Source organism: Orcinus orca, chromosome 20, assembly GCF_937001465.1.
Source record: "Orcinus orca chromosome 20, mOrcOrc1.1, whole genome shotgun sequence".
Lineage (NCBI taxonomy): Eukaryota > Metazoa > Chordata > Mammalia > Artiodactyla > Delphinidae > Orcinus > Orcinus orca.
The window spans coordinates 36,427,863-36,449,755 of NC_064578.1; the positions used below are offsets into that span (position 1 = coordinate 36,427,863).

The 21,893-nt window shown below is 35.5% G+C and overlaps 1 protein-coding gene across 4 annotated transcripts in view; it reads left to right on the forward strand.

Moving 5' to 3' along the window:
* Positions 1–21,893, forward strand: part of ITFG1 (integrin alpha FG-GAP repeat containing 1) — a 237,403-nt gene that overhangs the window by 190,881 nt on the left and 24,629 nt on the right. For 3 of the 4 annotated variants that reach the window (XM_004264870.4, XM_049703687.1, XM_049703689.1), the window contains one exon: positions 11,811–11,889. In XM_004264870.4, the coding sequence (XP_004264918.1) occupies positions 11,811–11,889 (79 nt within the window). Of the gene's footprint in view, positions 1–205; positions 7,724–11,810; positions 11,890–21,893 lie in introns of those variants that run through there. The other variant, XM_033418881.2, reaches the window with a different exon arrangement.

Genomic DNA, 21,893 nt, shown 5'->3' on the forward strand with positions numbered 1-21,893 from the left:
AGCTGTCTCTCCTAAGCTTCAGACCTTTATATCTGAGTGTCTTACAGGGACCTCTAAAACTGAAATCTAGTGTGTCCCCACAAAAACCCACTCCTCTTCTCATGTTCCCTGTCTCAGTTACCTTTTCCTTTCCCTCACCCCTCAAATCTACTAGATTATTATTCTCTCCCTTTAACTGTTCCTCCTCTCTATCCTGTTACTTTAGTTGAGCTATCATCATTTTTGGCCTGACTGGAGTCATCTGAGCCATCCTTCAAAAAGCAACCAGAGGGCTTCCCTGGTGGCGCAGTGGTTGAGAGTCCACCTGCTGATGCAGGGGATGTGGGTTCGTGCCCCGGTTCGGGAAGATCCCACATGCCGCGGATAGGCTGGGCCCGTGAGCCATGGCCGCTGAGCCTGCGCGTCCTGAGCCTGTGCTCCGCAACAAACCACCAGCATCAGTGCATCTCCTGGGAACTTGTAAGAAATGCACACTCCTAGGCCTCACCAAGATCTACCAAATAGGAACACCTTGGTATGCAGCCAGTGAATCTATAATTTAATAATCCCTCCAGGAGATTCTGATATATGCTAAAGTCTGAAAACCACAGCACTGGACTTTTAGAAAAGGGATTACTGTAAGCTAACAACCTTGTCTTCTTACACAGCAATTATGTATACTCAGAAGTGGAATTTCATCCAAACGTACATTCTTGCAAATAAATTATTCCTGTAGTTTTAGAATCCTACAGTACACTAAAGAAAATGAATGTTAACTTGATAAATGTTTCTGTTTTGATCAAAATAATTTTATTCACTCGTAGTTCAACATAATTGAAAATGAGATATCACTACCAAAAAAGACATTAATTTATTTGGCCAAAGTAAAAAGATAATAGTGCATACATATTGAGCACTTACTGTGTGCCAGGCACTGATCTAATTATTTTACACATATTTACTCAATCTTTACTTCAATCCGATGAGATAGGTACTATGATTATCCCTAATTTAAGTAGAGGGAACTGAAAGTTAAATAATTTGCCCAAGGTTATACAGAAAATAAGTGGAAGAGGAATAATTTGAACCCAGATTCTCTGACTCTAAAAACTACATTCTTAGTTTCAAAATTTGGAAAGCTAATACCTAAAATATTCTCATGACATGAAATATTTGGAATAACTCACAGGCCTTTAAATTTTTGTTTTAATCACCTCAAGCTGCCTTTACAAAATACAATCGGAATTTATTTTCTCACAGTTCTGGAAGCTGGAAGTCCAAGATCACGAGATCAGGGTGCTAGTATGGTCAGGTTCTGTTGAAGGCCCTCTTCCTGGCTTGCTTCTTCTCACTGTGTGCTCACATGGCCTGTCCTAGCTTTGTGCGCAGGGGGAGACAGAGAGAGAGAGCAAGTTCTCTGGTGTCTCTTCTTATCAGGACACTAGTGCCATCATGAGGACCCTGCCCTCATGACTCCAACCCTAACTACCTTCCACATATCATCACATTAGTGATTGGAGCTTCAACGTATTAATTTTGGGGAGGCATAAACATTCAGTCTATAAGAATTAAGAAAAGTATTTCAGAGAAGTAAGAAAGAAGTTATGTGAAATTTTCACAGATGTGTTGTCGTTATTGCTGATTGATATTCCCATAGTTTGCATTCCCGGCATATTAGCTTTTCAGGTTTTCATAAAGGAATTCAAGGTATGGGTATAAATACTTAAACTAGAGGAATTAATTGTTTCAGAAATCCCTAATCCTTTTAAATTGAAAATTCCTTAATGATACAATCACTTCCCAAATAATAAATTTATAAAAATTGAAATTCTTTGGACCACCACTAATATAACCTAGGTATGTGAAAGGTATTAAAAGATACAGCAATACTCCTAGCATCTCTACTGTATTAGAAGAGATACAAAGTAAAAGTTATCCAAGTTTTTGCACTTGCTGAAGGTATAACCCTATTTACTACATTTTGTACTAAACATTCATATGGAGGTAAATGGCACTATTTAAGGGGGAAGAAAAATCCTGAAACATGTTTAATGCTATGACATAAGGGTTAAGAAACCAAAACACACAGGCACATGTACCAGTCATATCATTTCCATTGGGAAAGGCAGAGTAGGGATTGAATTACTCATTATGTACATGATACAGAGTACCAATTCTCAAACTTCTTGTTCTGAAGACTCCAAATAGTTTTTCTTAAGCGAGTTTTGTTTATCAGTATTACTCTATTTGAAATAAAAACTGAAACAACTTTAAATGTTTTTATTAAATCATTTTAAAACAATAGACCCATTACATGTTGACCTAAAATAAAGTTATTTTTATGGAAAAATAACTATTTTCCAAAATACAAAATGAGTGAAGAGTAACATTCCTTTGTATTTTTTTCAAATCTCCTTAGTACCTGTCATTAAAAAAAAAAAAAAAAAATTCTCATATCTCCTTTTGCATTGTTTATTATTCTTTTGGTTGAAATATTAAAAAAAAAATTTAGCCTTACACAGCTGTATAGTAGAAAAAGAGAATATTTCATATCCTGTTCAGATAACTGATAGTATACCAAAACTCAACAGTGGCAGTTACTTAAAGGTTAGTTGTAATGTGGAATTTGAAACTATATCAGTGAACATTTCCAACTCTGTCACATTACCCATTGGTTATTTAGAAGCCTGTTGTTTAATTTCCACACATTTGTGAATTTCTCAAATTTCTTTCTGTTGTTGGTTTCTAATTTAATTCCATTGTCATCAGAAAACATACTTTGTACAATTTCAGTACTTTTACATTTATTAGGACTTGTTTTATGGTCTCGTATATGGTTCCCCTTAGAGAATGTTTCATGTGTGCTTGAGAAGATGTATTCTACTAAAGTTAGGTACAGTGTTCTATACATGTCTACTAGATCTAGTTGATTTCTAGTGCTGTTCAAGTCTTCTTTTTCCTTGTTGATCTTGTGCTTCATTGGTCTATCCATTAATGACACTGCTGTATTTTTAATAATTATAATAGTATCCAACAACCATTATTGTTGAATTACCTGTTTCACCCATCAATTCCTTATGTATTTCAGGCCTGTGTTATTAGGTGTATTTATGTTTATAATTGTTATGTGTTCTTGATAGATTGATGAAACTGTCCTTTTTCATCTCTACTAACATTTTTATCTTAAAGTCTGTTTGTGTCTATTATTAGTATGGCTACTCCAGCTCTCATTTGGTTACTATTTCCATGGTATATCTTTTCCATGCTCTTACTTTCAACCTATTTGTTGTTTTTGAGTTTAAAGTGTCTTTTATAGACAGCATACACTTGGATCATGTTCTTCTATCTATTCTGCTAATCTCTGCCTTTTGGTAGCACTATTTAATCCATTTACATTTAATATAATTACTAATTAGGTAGATTTATCTCTGCCATTTTGCTATTTTGTTCCTTATATGTCTTATGTCTTTTTTCTTCCTCTGTTCCACCATTACTGCTCTCTTTTGTATTATATATTTTCTAGAATTTGATTTTAATTCCCTTGTTTTTTGTACTCTATATTTGAAATTATTTTTTTAGTGTTTCCTCTCAGAATTACAGTTTCCATTGTAACTTAGAAAACAATATACTCCATATTAATACCAACTTAGTTTCAGTAGCATAAACAGACTTTGCTCCAATATGCCTCAGTTTACTCCCCCCTCCTTTGTGCTTGTATTTTCATACATGTTACATCTTCATGCATTGTGAGCCCAACAACATGGTTTTTTCATTATTACTTTATGCAGTAATGTTTTAAATTAGATAGGAGAAAAGAGCTACAAACAAACATACATTTATAGCATCTAGTAAATTTACCTATAGTTACCTTTACTGATACTTTTTATTTATTTCTGTGGATTTGAGTTCCTGTCTACTTTCAGTTCAGCCAGAAGAACTCCCTTAGTATTTCCTGTTAGTTAGGTGTGTTAATAATAAATTTTCTCAGTTTTTTTCTCACAATGTGTTAATTTTCCCTTCATTCTTCAAGGATAATTTTGCTACCTTTTAGATTTCTTGGTTGACTGTCTTTTCCTTTCAACACTTTAAATATTCATCTTACTGTCTTCTGGACTCCTGGGTTTCTGATGAGAAATCAGCTTTAATCTTATTCAGGTTCCCTTGTACATAACAAGTTGCTTATCTCTTGTTGCATTTAAAATTCTCTCTTTGGCTTTCAGCAGTTTGACTATGATGTACCTTGGTGTGGATCTCTTCAAGTTTATCCTACTTGGTGTTCATTGAGCTTTTAGATGTGCAGTTTCATGTATTTAATTAAATTTGGGCAGTTTCAGACATTTTCACATCACATATTCTTTCTGCCTCTCCTCCCCTCCTTTCCTCTGGGACTCCTATTATTGTTGATATTCTTGATGGTGCCCCACAGGTCTCTGAGGCACTGTTCATTTTCTTTATGTTTCTCATTTTACTTTCCGTTTCTCACACTGGATAATCTGAATTGACATATCTTCAATTTTATTGATTCCTTCTTTTGCTAATTTAAATCTATTGAGCCTCTCTAGTGAATTTTTTTATTTCAGTTATTGTACACTAGAATTAGTGTGGGATTTTTTGTGTGTATGACTTATATCTCTTTATTGATACTCTATTTTGGTGAGATATTGTTCTCATAATTTCCTTAAATTCTTTACATGATTTCCTTTACTTTCTTTGAACATATTTATAATAGCTGATTTAAAGTCTCTACCTAGTAAGTCAAACATCTGTGCTTCCTTGGGGGAAATTTCTATTGACAGCTTTTTTTCCCCTTTGTATGAAACATACTTTCCTGTTTGTGTGTCTCATAATTTTTTGTTGTTGAAAACTGGACATTATAAATAATGTGTTCACCCTGAAAATCCCCCCCTTAAGTTTGTTGTTATTGCTGCTGTTTGTCCAGTGAGTTTCCTGGATTATTACTATGAAGTCTTTATTCTTTATTGTATATAACCATGAAATCCTTATTCAGTAAGTTTTAATTGTCAGCTGTGAGTGGACACAGTTTTTCTTAAATAAAGGATTGAGAGATTAGGGCCTTCTCAGTTCTTTTGTCTGAAAACAGGTTACACACATGTGTGGACTTCTAGATTCCCAGAAATATATCAGAGGTTTTCAAAGTCCCCTTTGAACATCTCATTCACATTCCAGGAATATGTCGGAGCTTTTCAAAGTCCCCTTTGAACATCTCATTCACATTTTTCCTTTTAAGATTTGATCAACCGCTTATTAGCCCAAATTGATATCACTGTCTCAGGCAGCATCAATAAAAACAATTGCTAATGATTGTTTTTAATAAACTTCCAGTTTGATAGAGCTGTTCACACTGAGCAAGCTCTCAGTCTGGCCAAATAAAGACAAATATTGAGACTGTAGCTTTTCAGGGAACTGCCAGACAAGTCAAATAGTGATAATTCTCTGAGGATGGAACATTAGGGAGATCCGCCCCTCCCTTTGCTGCTAAGCTGTTCATTTTCAAAGCTCCCTTAGTAGCAAAGCTATTGGTCTTCAGGACTACTTCAGAGCTGGGGAGGGGTTATGGGAATAAGGCAGATTAAAAAACAATAAACACTGTTTTACTGAGATTCAGTCGTTTTTCTTAGATACTCCTTGATTCTTGCAAAAAAAAATTTAACAATTTTTGACAGTGTTCTTATTTCTTTTATGTAGACTTTTTTTGGTCCTTACTAGATCTAGAAGTGATTCTCCCCTACTCTATTACTTCAAAATCCATTGGTCTGTCTTGTACTTTAAATGATCTTTCATGTATGCATGGTTTTGTAACATCATGCATTGGCCATTTGGAAAATATTGGTTTACTGAGGTATGCATATCTTCCCAATTTTAACACGTTTCATCACATACTATTTTAAAATCACATTTGTTAATATCACTGCTGATCCCATAAGTAAAGTTTTTAGGTTTTAATGTGTCAGGCTCATGGTGGTGGATACAAGGCTTCCAAAACTCAAATTTCATTTATAAGCTCAAATTTTATCAGTAGCAACAAATACTATCAATTATCGTCCCAAAAGTGACATTCAGTTTGTCATTTTCAAGAGAATGTTGGCTAATACCCAAGTCTGAATAACCATAGTTTAGTGCCACTGCTAATTACCAACCCTTTTACCAATGGGATTTTTGGACTCCAGGGGTCTTTGCACCACATTTTGAGAGAACCACTTTGTAGAGGAATCAAGTCTGGATTTCTGGACCTTGTCTTTTAATATCAGAATGACTGGTGCATGGTGAGTCAGCTTTAGGACTCATAACAGACACTTGCTTACCTGATGTTTTTAATTGACTATAGGACAAAAGAGAAAAGCCTATATACATCTGTAAAATAAGATACTATGAATAGGAGTATGAAATTTTCCAAATGTGAATTAGAAAAAAATATTCAAGAATATAATTGGGAAGGTTCACAAAAAACAATACTTATAGCCCAAGATACCAATCTTCCAGTACATAGACTAGACTATGGGTAATAAAATAAATTTGAGGTTATAACACTCTGATAAATATAGCCTCATAAGTATTATCTTCAAGCCTCATTGCAATGAGACAGGTTTAAAGTGTTAAAAGGCATACCCTATTACAAAGAAGCAAACCTAGGAGAGATGAAATAATTTATGTTAAGAAGTGTATACCACATTAGCAATGTTTGTTGCTAAGCATGTGAAGCAACTTACAGCTGGTGGGAGTATAAACTGGTAATACCACCTCAGTAAGAAAAAGAATAGGCACTACCTGGTACAGTTGAAGATACATATATCATATGACTTTACAGTTCTGCCTCTGGGTACATAACCCCTGATAAATGTTTGCACTTGTACATCAGGTGACATACATAAGAATGCAGTGTTTATCATGGCAAAAAAATAAATGGGAACAAGCGTTGATCAACAAAAGAATGAAAAATATTTATGCTATAATCATACAGTGGAATACTTTACAGCCGTGAAAGTGAACTACAGCTACTCATCCTTAATCATGGATGAGTCTCAAATTAATGTATTTTTTAAAAAGTCACAGAAGGATACATATAGTATTATTCCATTTACATAAAAACTTAAAATAGGCATAACCAAATATATTTTAACATTTATGTATATGATAAAACTTATAAAGAAAAAAGTAATAATTGCATGAAGAAGATAGTTGAATAGAAGTTAAACTATGAAGTTGACTGTGATTTGCTTTAAAACTGCATATATATGCAGGAATCAAGATAGCAGAGTAGAACTTGGAGCTCACCTGTCCCCACAAACACATCAAAATTACATCTACCTGTGGAACAATTCCCACAGGAAACTAACTGGAAACTAGCAGAAGAACTCCTAGAAAACCAAAGCTGCAAGAAAGATCTCCGTGGAACCGGGTAGGATGGGAAAAAAAAAGGCATTGGGTTGGGACCTGCACCCCTGGGAGGGATCTGTAAGGAAGAGAAGGTCCACACAGGCCGACCCTTGCCCTGAGGAGCAAGCTAGTTGAGCCACAATCTCGGCATTCCAGTCCTGGGGTCCTGCATGGAGGAGACAAACCCCCTTGCCTGCTGGGAAGTCTGCTGAGATGGACAAAAGGGCTGGAGAAGCCTAGACTCTACTCATAAGGAGTGCACATGTGCTGGCTTGCCAACTATCAGGGCAGAGAGAGCCTTGCACTGGTGGCTGCCACCTTGCTGCCCTTTCCAACTGAAAGGGGCAAACACCCCAGCCCCACTCACTCCACACCACAGCTTGGCATGAAATCTGGGAAAAGATTCAGTCTAGCTATGCAGAGACAGACTGGGGCACAGAAATATTAAAAATCATAGAAGAATACTGTGAACAGTTATATGCCAACAAGTTGAACAACCTTCCAAAAAATGGACACGTTTCCAGAAACATACAGCCTGCCAAAATGAGTCAAGAAGAAACAGATAATTTGAACAGACCAATCACTGGAAGTGGAATAGATTCTGTAATTAAAAGAAAAAGAAAAAACTCCCAGCAAACAAGTCCAGGACCAGACGGCTTCACTGGGGAATTCTATCAAGTATACAAAGAACTTACACCTATCCTCCTCAAACTATTCCAAAAATTGAAGAGAAAGGAACACTCTGAAATTCATTCTATGAGGTCACCATCACCCTGATACCTAAACCAAAGACATTACAAAAAAGAAAATTACAGACCAATATCTTTAATGAATATATATGCAAAAATCGTCAACAAAATATTAGCAAACCAAATCCAACAATACAGAAAAAGGATCATACACCATTATCAAGTTTGATTCATTCCAGGGTCACAAGGATGATTCAACATACACAAATCAATCAATGTGGTCCACCACATTAATAAAAGGAAAGACAGAAACCACATATATGATCATCTCAATAGAGGCAGAAAAAGCATCTGACAAAATTGAAAATCCATTCATGATAAAAACTCTCACCAAAGTGGGAGGGAATGTATTTCAACATAATAAAAGCCATTTATCACAAACCCAGAGCCAACATAATACTCAGTGGTGAAAAGTTAAAAGCCTTCCCACTAAATTCAGGAACAAAACATGGATGCCCACTCTCACCACTTCTATTCAACATAGTATTAGAAGTCCAAGCCATAGCAATCAGACAGGAAAAAGAAATAAAAGCTATCCACATTGGAAGGGAAGAGGTAAAACTGTCACTATTTGAGAGGACATTATACTCTATGTAGAGAACCCTAGTGTCTCCACAGAAAAACTATTAGAACAAATGAATGAATTCAGCAAGTTAGCAGGATACAGGATTAATATATAGAAATCTGTTGCATTTCTTTATACTAATAATGAAATATCAGAAAGAGAAAGTTAAAAAAAAATCCCATTTAAAATTACATCAAGGGCTTCCCTGGTGGCGCAGTGGTTGGGAGTCCGCCTGCCGGTGCAGGGGATGCGGGTTTGTGCCCCGGTCCAGGAGGATCCCACATGCCGCGGAGTGGCTGGGCCCGTGAGCCATGGCCGTTGAGCCTGCGCGTCCAGAGACTATGCTCCGCAGCGGGAGAGGCCACAGCAGGGAGAGGCCCGCGTACGGCAAAAAAATAAATAAAATAAAATAAAATTACCTCAAAAAAATAAAATATTTAGGAATAAACTTAACCAAGGTGGTGAAAAACCTATATGCTGAAAACTATAGAACACTGATAAAGAAACTGAAGATGATTCAAACAAATGGATAGATATCCCATGCTCTTGGATTGGAAGAATTAATAATGTTAAGACAGCCATACTGTCCAAAGCAATCTGCAGATTTAATGTGATCCCTATCAAAACACCCATGACATTTTTCACAGAACTAGGACAAATAATCCTAAAATTTATATGGAAGCTCAAAAGACCCAGAACTGCCAAAGCAATCCTGAGAAAGGACAATAAATCTGGAGGTATAACCCCCCCAGACTTCAGACCATACTACAAAGCTAAAATAATCAAAACAACCTGGTATTGGCACAAAAACAGACACACAGATTAATGGAATAGAATAGAGAGTCCAGAAATGAGCCCACCCACCTATGGTCAGTTAATCTACTACAGAGGAGGCAAGAATATACAATGGAAGCTGGAGGGACCAAAAGCTAGTACAATAGCCTTTGCCTCCCTCCTCAGCTTCTAAACTTATCAGACGCAGGTGAAGAGAGGAAGAAAGAAAACCAGAATATTCCTGGACTGCAAGAACCTGACCAATCACTGACAGCCACAAGCCTGCTGCCTCCACTGCATCCTGTCTGCATGTGATGGGTGTGCTCCTGATTTAACGCCTCTCTCTCTCCCCTCCCCCCCTTTTCTTCTTCCTCTTCCCCTTTCTCCTCCTCCTCCTCCTCCCACGCCCCCTCTGCCTTCCTCCTCCTTTTCCTCTTCTTCTTCACCTCTCTCTCTCTCTCTCATTCTACAGCGTGCTGTGGGTTTGTGCTAATAAATTTGAGAATGTTCGGGTTCTGTCATCTCAGAGTGACAACCGGACAGAGGAGGAATCACAGAGAGGTTTCATATCAATTAAGACCTGTGTTGAGTATCTCTAAAGAACGGTCCAAAGTGAGCAGTTCTTAAAGACTCTTTCCTGGGGACAACAATGGGTTACGGTCCATCCTGTCTCAAGAACTCCTGATTAATAAATGAATCCAGGTCCCACCCCACCCCAGAAACTGGGTGGGCTTTTTTTTTGCTTCCTGAAGCTCCCACCAGTCCATTGGCTTCAGGGAGTACGTGTGCTGTGGGAGGCCTCCATCCCATCTGAAGCAAGGAAAGTAACGGCCCAACACAAATTCTTCCAACAGGACTCTTTACTGAACATACACACTACCCCAGGAAGAAGTACCAGCATGGAAAACTACTTTAAGTCACAGAAGCCGAAGGAGCTAAAATTTAGCATCGCACAGTTTTCTGTGAGATGTATGTGCAGGATCAGCAAGCATGGGAAATTGGAACCAACCCCTGCAGGGATTGCCTTGGGCTACAATCCAATTGCCTTGGATTCTATAAGAAAAATCCCTTTGAGAGAGCGTCCCATTCAAAATTTATTCACAATATACTTCACTTTTTCAATTATACTTTAATTTTTTAAAAAACATGCATATCTAAAGAAAAATGCTTTCTTTTGCCTATCTACAAACAGCAATATAGATATAGAATTTTGGTAATTCTTTCATGGAAGTAGTATGTTGTACAAAGCATAATCTTCTTCTTTCTACATAAAAGTACTTCATTAACAAGTTTGCTTTTATTTTTTGTGTGACAGTCTATTATGAAACTTATTCAATTAGTAATATCTTATGAGTAATTCCATTCTTGTAGCAACCTGTTTTCTCATGGTCATTGAAACAAATGGATTTCTAAAGTTCTTAAAATATCAATCAGGTTATTGTAGAATCAATGAAATTAATTAATTTCTTGTCTGTCATCTTGAAGGAAATCATTTGTAGTGCATAATTAAACTATCTAAACTTCTTTATTAACTTTTCCCTACTTTATTGGGAAGCACAGTAGAATTTTTAATTCTGCAAAGTGTTCAAAGCATTTCTTGATCATTTTCTCATCTCTTCTTAGGATACCCATTGCAGACATTGGTTTCTTTGTACCCCATTTAATTAACTTTGATTTCTAAAGGGAATAAATCATTGTATCAAGGTGTGAGGAATGTTCCAGAAATAGGGAACAATACACAAGTTGGAGATAAACCTCACCATTGTAACTAGGCTCTGCCAGTGATGTTTTCCTTGAGTGGAAAATAATGTATTCTCTAAGTCTAGTGCAGGAGATAAAAATGTTTTGGAACTACTCAGCAATATTTTTTATTCTTTTATGATTATTATGGATGGATTTTATTTATTTTTGAGAAATTTTATTTATTGAGAAAATGTAAACTATGCCCACCCAGTCTGTTCCAGAAGGGAAAAGCAATGCTATGTTCAACAGAAATGTCATAATAAAACTATTCCAGGTGGGACCAAAAGTCGTAAAGAAAATTTTGCCTAAAATACTCATCCTTATGTAATAAGAAAAAGACATGATTAGATCTTAGAAATATCTAATAAAATTAATGAACTGTATAAATACAACTATCAAATCATTTAAAGTGTTAAGAATTTTCTACTAATACAGGGTGTTTTTAATAGATAACACTGGTTATCTATTTATGAACATGTTCTCTAAGTAACTGCCATCTATGTAAGAATTTTATGGAGGAGTGTTTACTTTTTGTAATAGATTTGCCAGAAACTTCAAATGATGCACTTACTTTCCAAGGCTTAACTATTTCTTTGTTATTGCAGCCCTTTGGAGTGAATCAGCCTGGACCTTATATCATGTATACAACTGTAGATGCAAATGGATATCTGAAAAATGGTTCAGGTAAGACTTGATATGCATAATAGCACCTTTAATCAATATATTAACGAAGTAAACTGGATGACAAAAATTATCATCATGTTTTCACATTCTTTATAAAATCTTCACTTTTTATATTATATGTTGTCTTTCTGTATACTTACATCAGTAGATTACAGAAGGTCCTCATGACAAATATATTAACATTAAATTCTTCGTATATCCCTGTTGTATGGAGCCACATAATTATCCTTATTTTTCAGTTGAAGTAACAGAGAGATTGGGAGCATTTACTTCAGTTATCTTGATCAAAGTATGAAATAGTAAATTAGTTAACAGAGCTCATCTTAGAAGAAGTAAAAATTAGGACTCCAATCTACTCCTAGATTAATCCTAGCTTCTTCATATGTGGACTAGAAAACTAGAAAATCCTAGTTTTTTCATATGTGGAATATTATACAGATTTATATAATATTATGTAATCATATGTTTTGATATATGATTATAAAGAAAAATCTTGTTTTACATTTGAATAAAGGGAAATGCAATCAATCAAGACAAAAGGGAAATAAGACTAAGCAAAGGATGTCTGATCTTGACAGATGGCTAGCTGGCTGAGATACGATCCAAATCACCATAAATACAACTGTGAACATTTCAATTCTCTCAGGAGGAAAAGGAATCCTAACAATTCATATGCTTCTTTGAGAGTGCTAGAGTCCTAACCATGAAGAAGTACGTGTAAACAGAGCTACTGTTACTCTCCATTGTTAAATGAACTAAAAAAAGGGAAGAACTCATTATATAGCCATTTTCATTTTATATAATGGCATAACATAACATACCAGAGTGCATTTCCTTTTAAGCTAACTGTACACATGTAATACTGTCATCATGCTACTGCATCAGCACAGAAACATTCCATGAAACAAAAACTGAAAAATTCAAGGAGAAATTTACAGACTCAATTACAGCTTACCCTTGAACAACATGGGAGGTTAGGTACGCCAACCCTCTGTGTAGTTAAAAATCTGCCTATAACTTATAGTTGGCCCTCATTCCTCCGTATCCTCCAGTTCAACCAAGTGTGAATTGTATAGTACTGTAGTATTTACTATTGAGAAAAATCTGCATATGAGTGCAACTGTGCAGTTCAAACCTGTGTTATGCAAGGGTCAACTGTATAGTCAAATACATTAATGTACCACTGTCAGTCAAGGAAACTTAAAATAAATCTGGATATAGTTGATTTGAACAAATTACTTATTTACATTTTAATTCATATATATATTAAACTGTATATAAAAGATTCCAGGACCAGCGGGTTTTATTTTTTATCAGTTAACTCTTTGAGACTTTCAAGATGCACATAATTTTAGTTCTAGATTAGATGTTTCGGAATGCAGGGGGAAAAAAGATCAAGTTACTTATTTCATTTCATGAAGCTAGTATAACTTCATAAAGCTAGTATAATTTTATGGCTAGTATACAAAGCCATTATACCCAAAAGCAAAAACTTAGCTGACTGGTGAATTATCAATCAAAACTGCTATCTAAAATACTAACAATTTAAATTCATCTGTATTTTGAAAGAATTACTTACTTAAGACCATCAAGTAGGTGATTACCTCGGGAATGCACTGATGGTTTAAAATGGGGAAAATTTCTTTATTATCATAACAGTAAATCAATTTTTTAAAGATTTGCCTCCCTCTTTTTTTTTTCATATAATGTATATTGTGTAAATCTTTCCATGTCTGTTCATCTAGCTAGTCCTAATTTTTTTTAATTGAAGTATAGTTGACTTATAGTGTTATATTAATTTCAGGTGTACAACATAATGAATCAATATTTTTATAGATTATATTCCATTTAAAGTCATTATAAAATATTGCTTACATTTCCTGTGCTGAACATTATATTCTTGTATCTTATTTATTTTATACCTAGTAGTTTTTAACTCTTAATTCCCATCCCCTGTCTTGCCTCTCTCACCACCACTCTTCCCTCTGGTAACCGCTAGTTTGTTCTCTATCTATGAGTCTGTTTCTGTTTTGTTGTATTCATTTGTTTGTTTTATTTTTTAGATTCCATATATGTAGAAACATACAGTATTTGTCTTTCTCTATCTGACTTACTTCACTAAGCATAATATGCTCAAAGTCCATCCATGTTGTTGCAAATGGTAAAATTTCATTCTTAGTTCTAGTTTCTTTTGGAATTGTTTTGTATGTAGATACAGTAACTGGATAATTTGCTGGGGGGGGGTTTCAATATAACAATACAACAGTAAAGATCTATGTGATATATTTTTGTGCAGTTAAATGAATAATTCTCACTTCATAGAAAAAAATCTAGAAAAATACTCATCAAACTGTAAACATTTATCTTGGAAGACCAGGATTTCAAGAGATTCACTTCCTATTTGGTACATTTCTATAACTATTTACTACTTTTAGTCCTTTTTATTTTTTTATTTTATTTCATTTTATTTTTTTTGCGTTACGCGGGCCTCTCACTGTTGTGGCCTCTCCCATTGCGGAGCACAGGCTCCGGATGCGCAGGCTCAGCGGCCATGGTGCACGGACCCAGCCGCTCTGCGGCATGTGGGATCTTCCCAGACCGGGGCACGAACCCGCATCCCCTGCTTCGGCAGGCGGACTCTCAACCACTGCACCACCAGGGAAGCCCCCTTTTTATTTTTAAAAGATAAATTTTACAGCAAATTGAAACCTACCAAAGATTAGATATAGAAGATATTTTTTAATCAGTGATTGTTGTTCACAATATATATTTATTGAATCTCTACTACAAACTAGGCATTGGTACCTAGTAGGATATCTTATTAGATGCTAAAAACCCATTCAATAATATTCACTACACATTGCTGTTTTTTTAAGTAAATGGAAAAATATTTCCTTAGCATGATTGCTTTTTAATTTACTCCAAAACAATAATGGAACATTGAGTTTATTCTCACTCAATTATATATTTACTTCTTCCCTGGATTAGGAAGGAATTTGTAAGCATAAACGCAAAGTAGAAAATATCTGTAGAAAAGATAAATGCATAAATCAAATGAACGCATACATTTTCATTGCAAAAAATCATAAACAAAGATAAAAGACTATAGCAAACTGGGAAAATCTAAATGTCTAACAATTGAGAAATAATAAGTTATGATATCTTATAATAATTTCCAGCCTACAAAATATTTTAGAATAATTTTTGATGAAATGAACAGATGTTTATGGTATAACACTTGGGAAGGAGGCACATCTGTGTGCGTAATCCAAATTGTGTGGGTGTGGGTGTGGAGTTTTTAAGTGAACCCATGTATAGGAAAAATATAGAAACAAAATGACATAGAAACGTTACCAGGAATACCTCTTGGTTGTGGGATTTTGTTCTTTATTTTTTGCATTTTAGTTTATACACTGATCATATATTGCTTTTAATTTGAGAAATATGTTAATAATAAGTAATCATAAATATTTTTAAAAGATTTCACACATATGCTATATTTCATGCATAAATATATGTTCTAAACAGGGAAGTGGCACTTAATTTAATTGATTTAGGAAGTACTATTATGAAAACCTGCCCCAAATTTTAAAGGATGAAAATTACTAGTTTAAATGTTAATTAAGCATGTTGAAGTCTAAAGAAAAATTACTTGGTTAAACTATACCTTCCAACCCATACAGCCCCACTAGTAGAGAACTTTCCACTCTACGAAGAGAACGACCACATATGAATACTTCAGAAACTGTAACCCTGGTTTTCTTATAGAGCAGCTAAAGGTCACTACTCATTAGTGGATCATGAAATGAATTTAATGGGTTCTGTTAAGGGCTTTTTATTTAAAAGAATAAAAGGTAGAAAATATCAAGTGTATCCTACATTTAGTATTGTTTCACGAAACCTTTATTTTAGGGTTTGTGTATCTGTGTCCTTACTGGGTGGTGACATAAAATGTAGTTTTTACTGTGGGCTGTGATCAAAAAAGTTTGAAAGCCACTGCCAGAGACAATAACATGCCTTAGTGTTATTCAAAAAAGGCCTGGCCTAATTATCCTTTCTGCTTGTAGACAGATCTTATTGTTACCAAATACTCTGTGGTCTTACTCCACTTCCTAGCAAAGCGTGAATAGCCAAATGTTATTAGACAGTTATATTACAGAGGAGTCATTAATTTTCTAAATAACCATTTACTACTCTTGTAAATTAGCCAGAGACCTGCAATAAGTACCCGAATTTCCTAAATAATATTTAATAAGAACTTAGTAGATAGGAGCATGTAGGGCAAATTGTATGGATTAGGGAGTTGTTGGTCATTTCTAAATAATAACACTATTAGACCAAGAATTGTTTTCTACCTCTTAAATTGCTTATTTGGCCCTGCTGTTATAAAATCATTTCCCTTTAGTCCTCTAATGTTACTATTTGTTAACATATCTGAGAAAAGCGTAAGTAACCTTTAACTACTCTGCACTCTTCATCATATGCTTCAAATATAAGAGCAGTTAAAATGTATGGTAGACTGATATGAAAGGGCAAAAAAGCATTTGGATTAGGTATAACAAAATTCATATTGATGGTAAACATTAGATTATTGAGAAAAAATGATTTGTTTTAACATATAAGCACATTGTCTTTCTATAATTTTAACCTTTCAGGTTTCTCCATTTTAATCAGTAATTGTCAATTACATCTTCCAGTGTCAAAACACATTTTATTCTTTATGTTCATTTCTCACAAAACACATTTTATTCTTTATGTTCATTTCTCATTCTTTATGTTCATATTCTTTATGTTCATTTCGCATATTTTCTGAAATTATCTTCAAAGTATAGTCATGTTCCATTATTCCACACATAATTATCCGTAAAAGAATTTTTTTAGTCTTGAGTCATTTTATTTTAATTACTCATCACATTTTAAATTCTCATACCCAAAAATTTTAGCTTGAGCAATACTTATTCAGGCATATTTTTGTGTCAAAAATCATAATTCATAACAAGATAATGGAAATAGTTGTTATGCCCTGCTGGATTATCCATGACATTCTTCTTATCTGAAAGAATGAATTCTTGCAAGAAGAATCATTCCCTTTCCTTACCTCACACCAAGTAAAGACCTCACAGGAATAGTCAAGTCCACAGAGATAAAGATGAGGGCATGGCGAATAATGATTTTTTTTTTTTCACTGCAATGAAAGAGAGAAAGGGAAGGAGGGAAAATATGGTATAGTTCTAAGCAGTACTGATACATCCTCTTCATTTAATTGTAAATTGAATTAATTAATTACAAGAAATACAGAGAGTCTGAGAAACTGTAAGGAAGTTTACAAATTATTCAGCTATTCAGCAATTAGAAATCCCATCTACACAGATGCAAGTGGGTCACAGTCATATTCTGGAAAACCGAAAGAAAGAAAATAAGAAACTGTAGTGCCGGGCTTCCCTGGTGGCACAGTGGTTAAGAATCTGCCTGCCAATGCAGGGGACACGGGTTCAAGCCCTGGTCCGGGAAGATCCCACATGCCGCGGAGTGGCTGGGCCCGTGAGCCATGGCCGCTGAGCCTGCGCGTCCGGAGCCTGTGTTCCGCAACGGGAGAGGCCACAAGAGTGAGAGGCCCGGGTACCGCAAAAAAAAAAAAAAAAAAAAAACTCATAGCAGCCAAAAAACATTTTTAAAAAAAGTATAAAATATATTCATCATCCTCAAAAAGTCTGTAATTTATTTGTAGAGTAAAAACAAGAAAAAACAAGATGATAAGCCATTAATTAAAGATTTTTAGAAGACTAGTAACTTTCTGGAAGATGACTGACTTCACTATTCACAGGCCCCTTCTATAAGACTTAGGTGTCTAGAGTGTGGAGTCTTAAGAAAAGACTAGGATTCCATATCATTACCTATAAGACTTCGTAAAAATTTGATATCCTTCTCCTTATTTGCCTGGATAACTGAACATGACACTTTGCCAGGTGCTATGAATGTGCAAAAATATCAAGACGTTGTTACTTTATATTTCAAATATCAAGAACTTTATATTTCAGGAGCTAGACATAGGTTTTTGTTTTGTTTTGTTTTGCGGTATACGGGCCTCTCACTGCTGTGGCCTCTCCCGTTGCGGAGCACAGGCTCCGGACGCGCAGGCTCAGCGGCCATGGCTCACGGGCCCAGCCGCTCCGCAGCATGTGGGACCCTCCCAGACCGGGGCACAAACCCGTGTCCCCTGCATCGGCAAGCGGACTCTCAACCACTACGCCACCAGGGAAGCCCGACATAGGTATTTTAAAGTGTCTTCTTAAATAGTAATTACAAAGCAATAAGTATCAAATTAATGGCAACAATAAGTACAATAAGAACTCAAAGAAGAGGCCATTGTGGACTGACTGACAGGTGACATTTTTGTGAAGGAAGTCTTCCTTTGAAGGATTGGTGTATAATATGGATCAGAAATGAACAAGAAGTAATATAGATTTAGCATTAGCAAAGTCAAAACATGAAAAATGTAATTTTATTCGGAGCAACACAAAAAGGAAATAATTTGACAGTCAATAAAGAAAATCTTGTTCTGTTTTTTAAAAACAACACACAAATGCTATAATATCTTTGAATATTTTCTTTTTATTTTCATAAGTGCATTGAGGAAAAACTCTAGTATCCTAGACAGATATCCCCATTGGTTTTATTTAGTTGCTTTAGTGTTTTTGTATAGCTTGGCAAATGGCCTGGAATTTAGTATAGATTGGTCTTTACACAAAATATTTCTTATTTTAAAATTTAATTCAGTGAGCAGTTTACTAACCATTATAATACATTTTTACTTAATTGTGTACATTTATAAAAAGTAGCAATTTAAAATATGAATGCTACTTAATTTATTTCAAGATTTTATATTTTTTTAAATCAATAAACAATGTAAAATAGGCCTGGTTGCCCATTTCTTGAAATATATTTTAAAATAAAGAAAAGAAAGAAAAAACAAATGAATGAAAAATCTCTGGTTAACAAGTACGGTACTGGGGACTTCTGGTTTCCGGTCCAACATGTAAAGAGCTTGGAAATCATACTCCCATCCTCCCTTCCATTCCCACCCCAGCCAAATGATGACCAAAATGAAAATCAACAACTCTTCTTAGATCCATTAGAGAATTGAAGACACTGGGCAAACCGCAGCCCCCAAAACTGGAAAGACAGACAAATGCATAAAATGGCAGCTTACCAGAGCAGAAGCCACAGCTAGGGCCAGCCACTGGCAGGAACACTTAAAGGGTAATTCTGGGGGCTCAGTTTGAGACTAGTTTAAGAGATTAAAAACTCCTACCTTTGGGGACCCAAACTTTCAATATTTTTACCTCTGTGAGCCACACAGGTTCTCAGGGTCAAGATCTAAGAAAAATCCTCTTGTGCTTCTGTCAGGAGAAAGGGGGAAAATAAACATTTTCAAATACTCCCAGAGCTACAGTTCTTCTTAACAAAGGCCTGCCCTCAAGGGAAATTATTTTACGAAAACCTAACCAACTTTCCTTTTTACCAGAGCCTAACTGACTTGGTGGTAATGAATATCCAGCTCTAGCCCCCCTAATTTAGTCTTCCTGTCTCACCTTCATAGGTGAGAGGGGAAAAGACCTGAGAAGCACTTATGAAAGTCACAGCCCAGGGTCATAGGCTCACTAAAAAACTGAGACCTAATCACAGGACTAGAGAACACTTACCCGCCCCCTACATCTTACCACCACATCAATCAGGCTCCTATAAAACAACAGGGGAGCAAGGTTCAAACCCTATTTAAAAAGGAAACCCAAAGATAACAGAAGAGACAGAAACAAGGACACTACAGGAAATTTTAGCCTCCGACACCTACAGCTACAGCAACCAGTAAATGCAATCTAATTCATAGCCAGATAAACATAAAACCTCACACTAAAGACCTGTTTACCTTAGTTCTTTTTGCTTGATACATCATGTCCAGCTTTCAACAAAAAATTACAAGGCATGCTAAAAGGCAAAAAAACAAAACAAAAAACCCCCACATTTTGAATAGATAAAGCAGGCATCAGAACCAGACTCAGTTATGACAGAGATTTTGGAATTATAAGACTAAGAATTTACGGTAACTATGATTAATATCCTAAGGGCTCAAATGGAAAAAAAAAAAAAAAAAGGAAATGCTAGAAAACAAAAACACTGCAACAGAAATGAAGAATTCCTTTGATTGGCTCAGCAGCAGCTTGTACATGGCCGAGGAAAGAATCAGTGAGCTCGAAGATGTCAATAGAAACTTCCCAAACTAAAGAGCAAAGAGAAAAAGGAATAAAAAATATAGTTTATCTTAATGAATATTGAAGTGCAAACTGCTACACTAGTGGCCCCAATGACTCATAATATAGTCTCCTTCCACATTGACTGTGCTTAACCAAGGGGACATCAGCAAACATGACACAAGTATAGCCTTGATAAGCTCTTAGACTTTGAGACTTACCCTCTTGGGATGCTGCCCTGAGACCTGCCCAGTCTAGTCACCTTAAGAATGAACGATTGTAAGGAGAGATGCCTACTCGGGCCTCCCAGCTGACCTGCCAGCTGAATGCAGCCATGTGAGTCAGCCCAGCCAACCCACAGAATCATGAGAAAGAAACTGGTATGGTTGTAAGCCACTAAGCTTTGAGTTGGTTTGTTATACAACAGTAAATAATCACTAGAAGGAATGTATTCTGTTTGCTTAAGAGCCAAATATAGAAGAATTTACAGAGATGGACCTGTCAACAGTATTAAAAAGGTATGTTTGAGAAGTGCAGACTTGAGTAGAGAGTAAAGGGAAAGAAGTGGAGAGAAGGAGAAGTTGAAAGCTTAAGCGTTTAAGAGAATGTGCTTACTGACATTTCACAACTTTAATCACATCCTCTAGGAAAAAGGTACATGTGAAATAAGTGACTTTAGTAAAGGAAAAATTCAAGGTATATTTGTGTTTTGTGTATGTTGATAGCCAAGAATTGCATCTAGGTCTCTCCAAGTTGACTAACATGTGACAGATACCTAGTCTAATAAACATTTGTTTTTAATGTTTCACTAAAAATAACCTATCTTGCAATTTGTAACTAAAAACACTGCCTCTCACCTTCGATTTATAAAGTAGCTATGTGTCTTTTATCCCTATTTCAGAACTAAACAGTTTTACTCCCTTGTGGTTTTCGTCACCACCAAAAAACACAGCTCATAGCAAAATGCCGTGGCCTATGGGTTTGCCTCTCAAAGAGGTATAGATCTCCAACTTGAAAAACAAAGTGCACTAAAGCACAAGCCAAGCTTTCCCATTTAGCTAATTTATACCACACAGTCCACTTTGGAAACCAGAGTTTATCTTTTTAATCCAGAGAGTGACAGCTGGAACATAATTGCACATAACCTCAGAAAAGTTTACCTCCTTAATACAACTCTGTACAGAAGCACTGACCATTAAATTAGACCTCCACAGGCAATAGCACCCAATGCAGTTTGGCTTTATGAGAGTTGTAGATTTATTTTATTGTTTCCCTTTGCATTATTTTTTCATGCATTGGCAATGGCTTTTATCATTCCTTCATTAGGTGCTATGTGCATTAAGCTCTAGAAAAGCAATTATCAAAATCAAACTACTCAGTTTCTCAAAAAGTTAAGCATAGAGTTACTGTATGAACCATTAATTCCACTCCTACGTATATTCCCAAGAGAATCGAAAATATATGTCACACAAAAACTTGTACATCGATGTTCATAGCAGAATATTCATATTCATAATAGCCAAAAAGTGTAATAAGCAAACCAAATGTCCATCAACTAATAAATGGATAAACCAACTGTGGCATATCAATACAATAGAATATTATCCCATTAAAAACATGAAGCATGCTATAACATGGATGAACCTTGTAAAACATTATTCTAAGTTAAAGAAGCCAGATACAAAAGGCTGCATATTACATGATTCCATTTATATGAAATGTCTAGAATAAGCAAATCCATAGAAATAGAAAGGA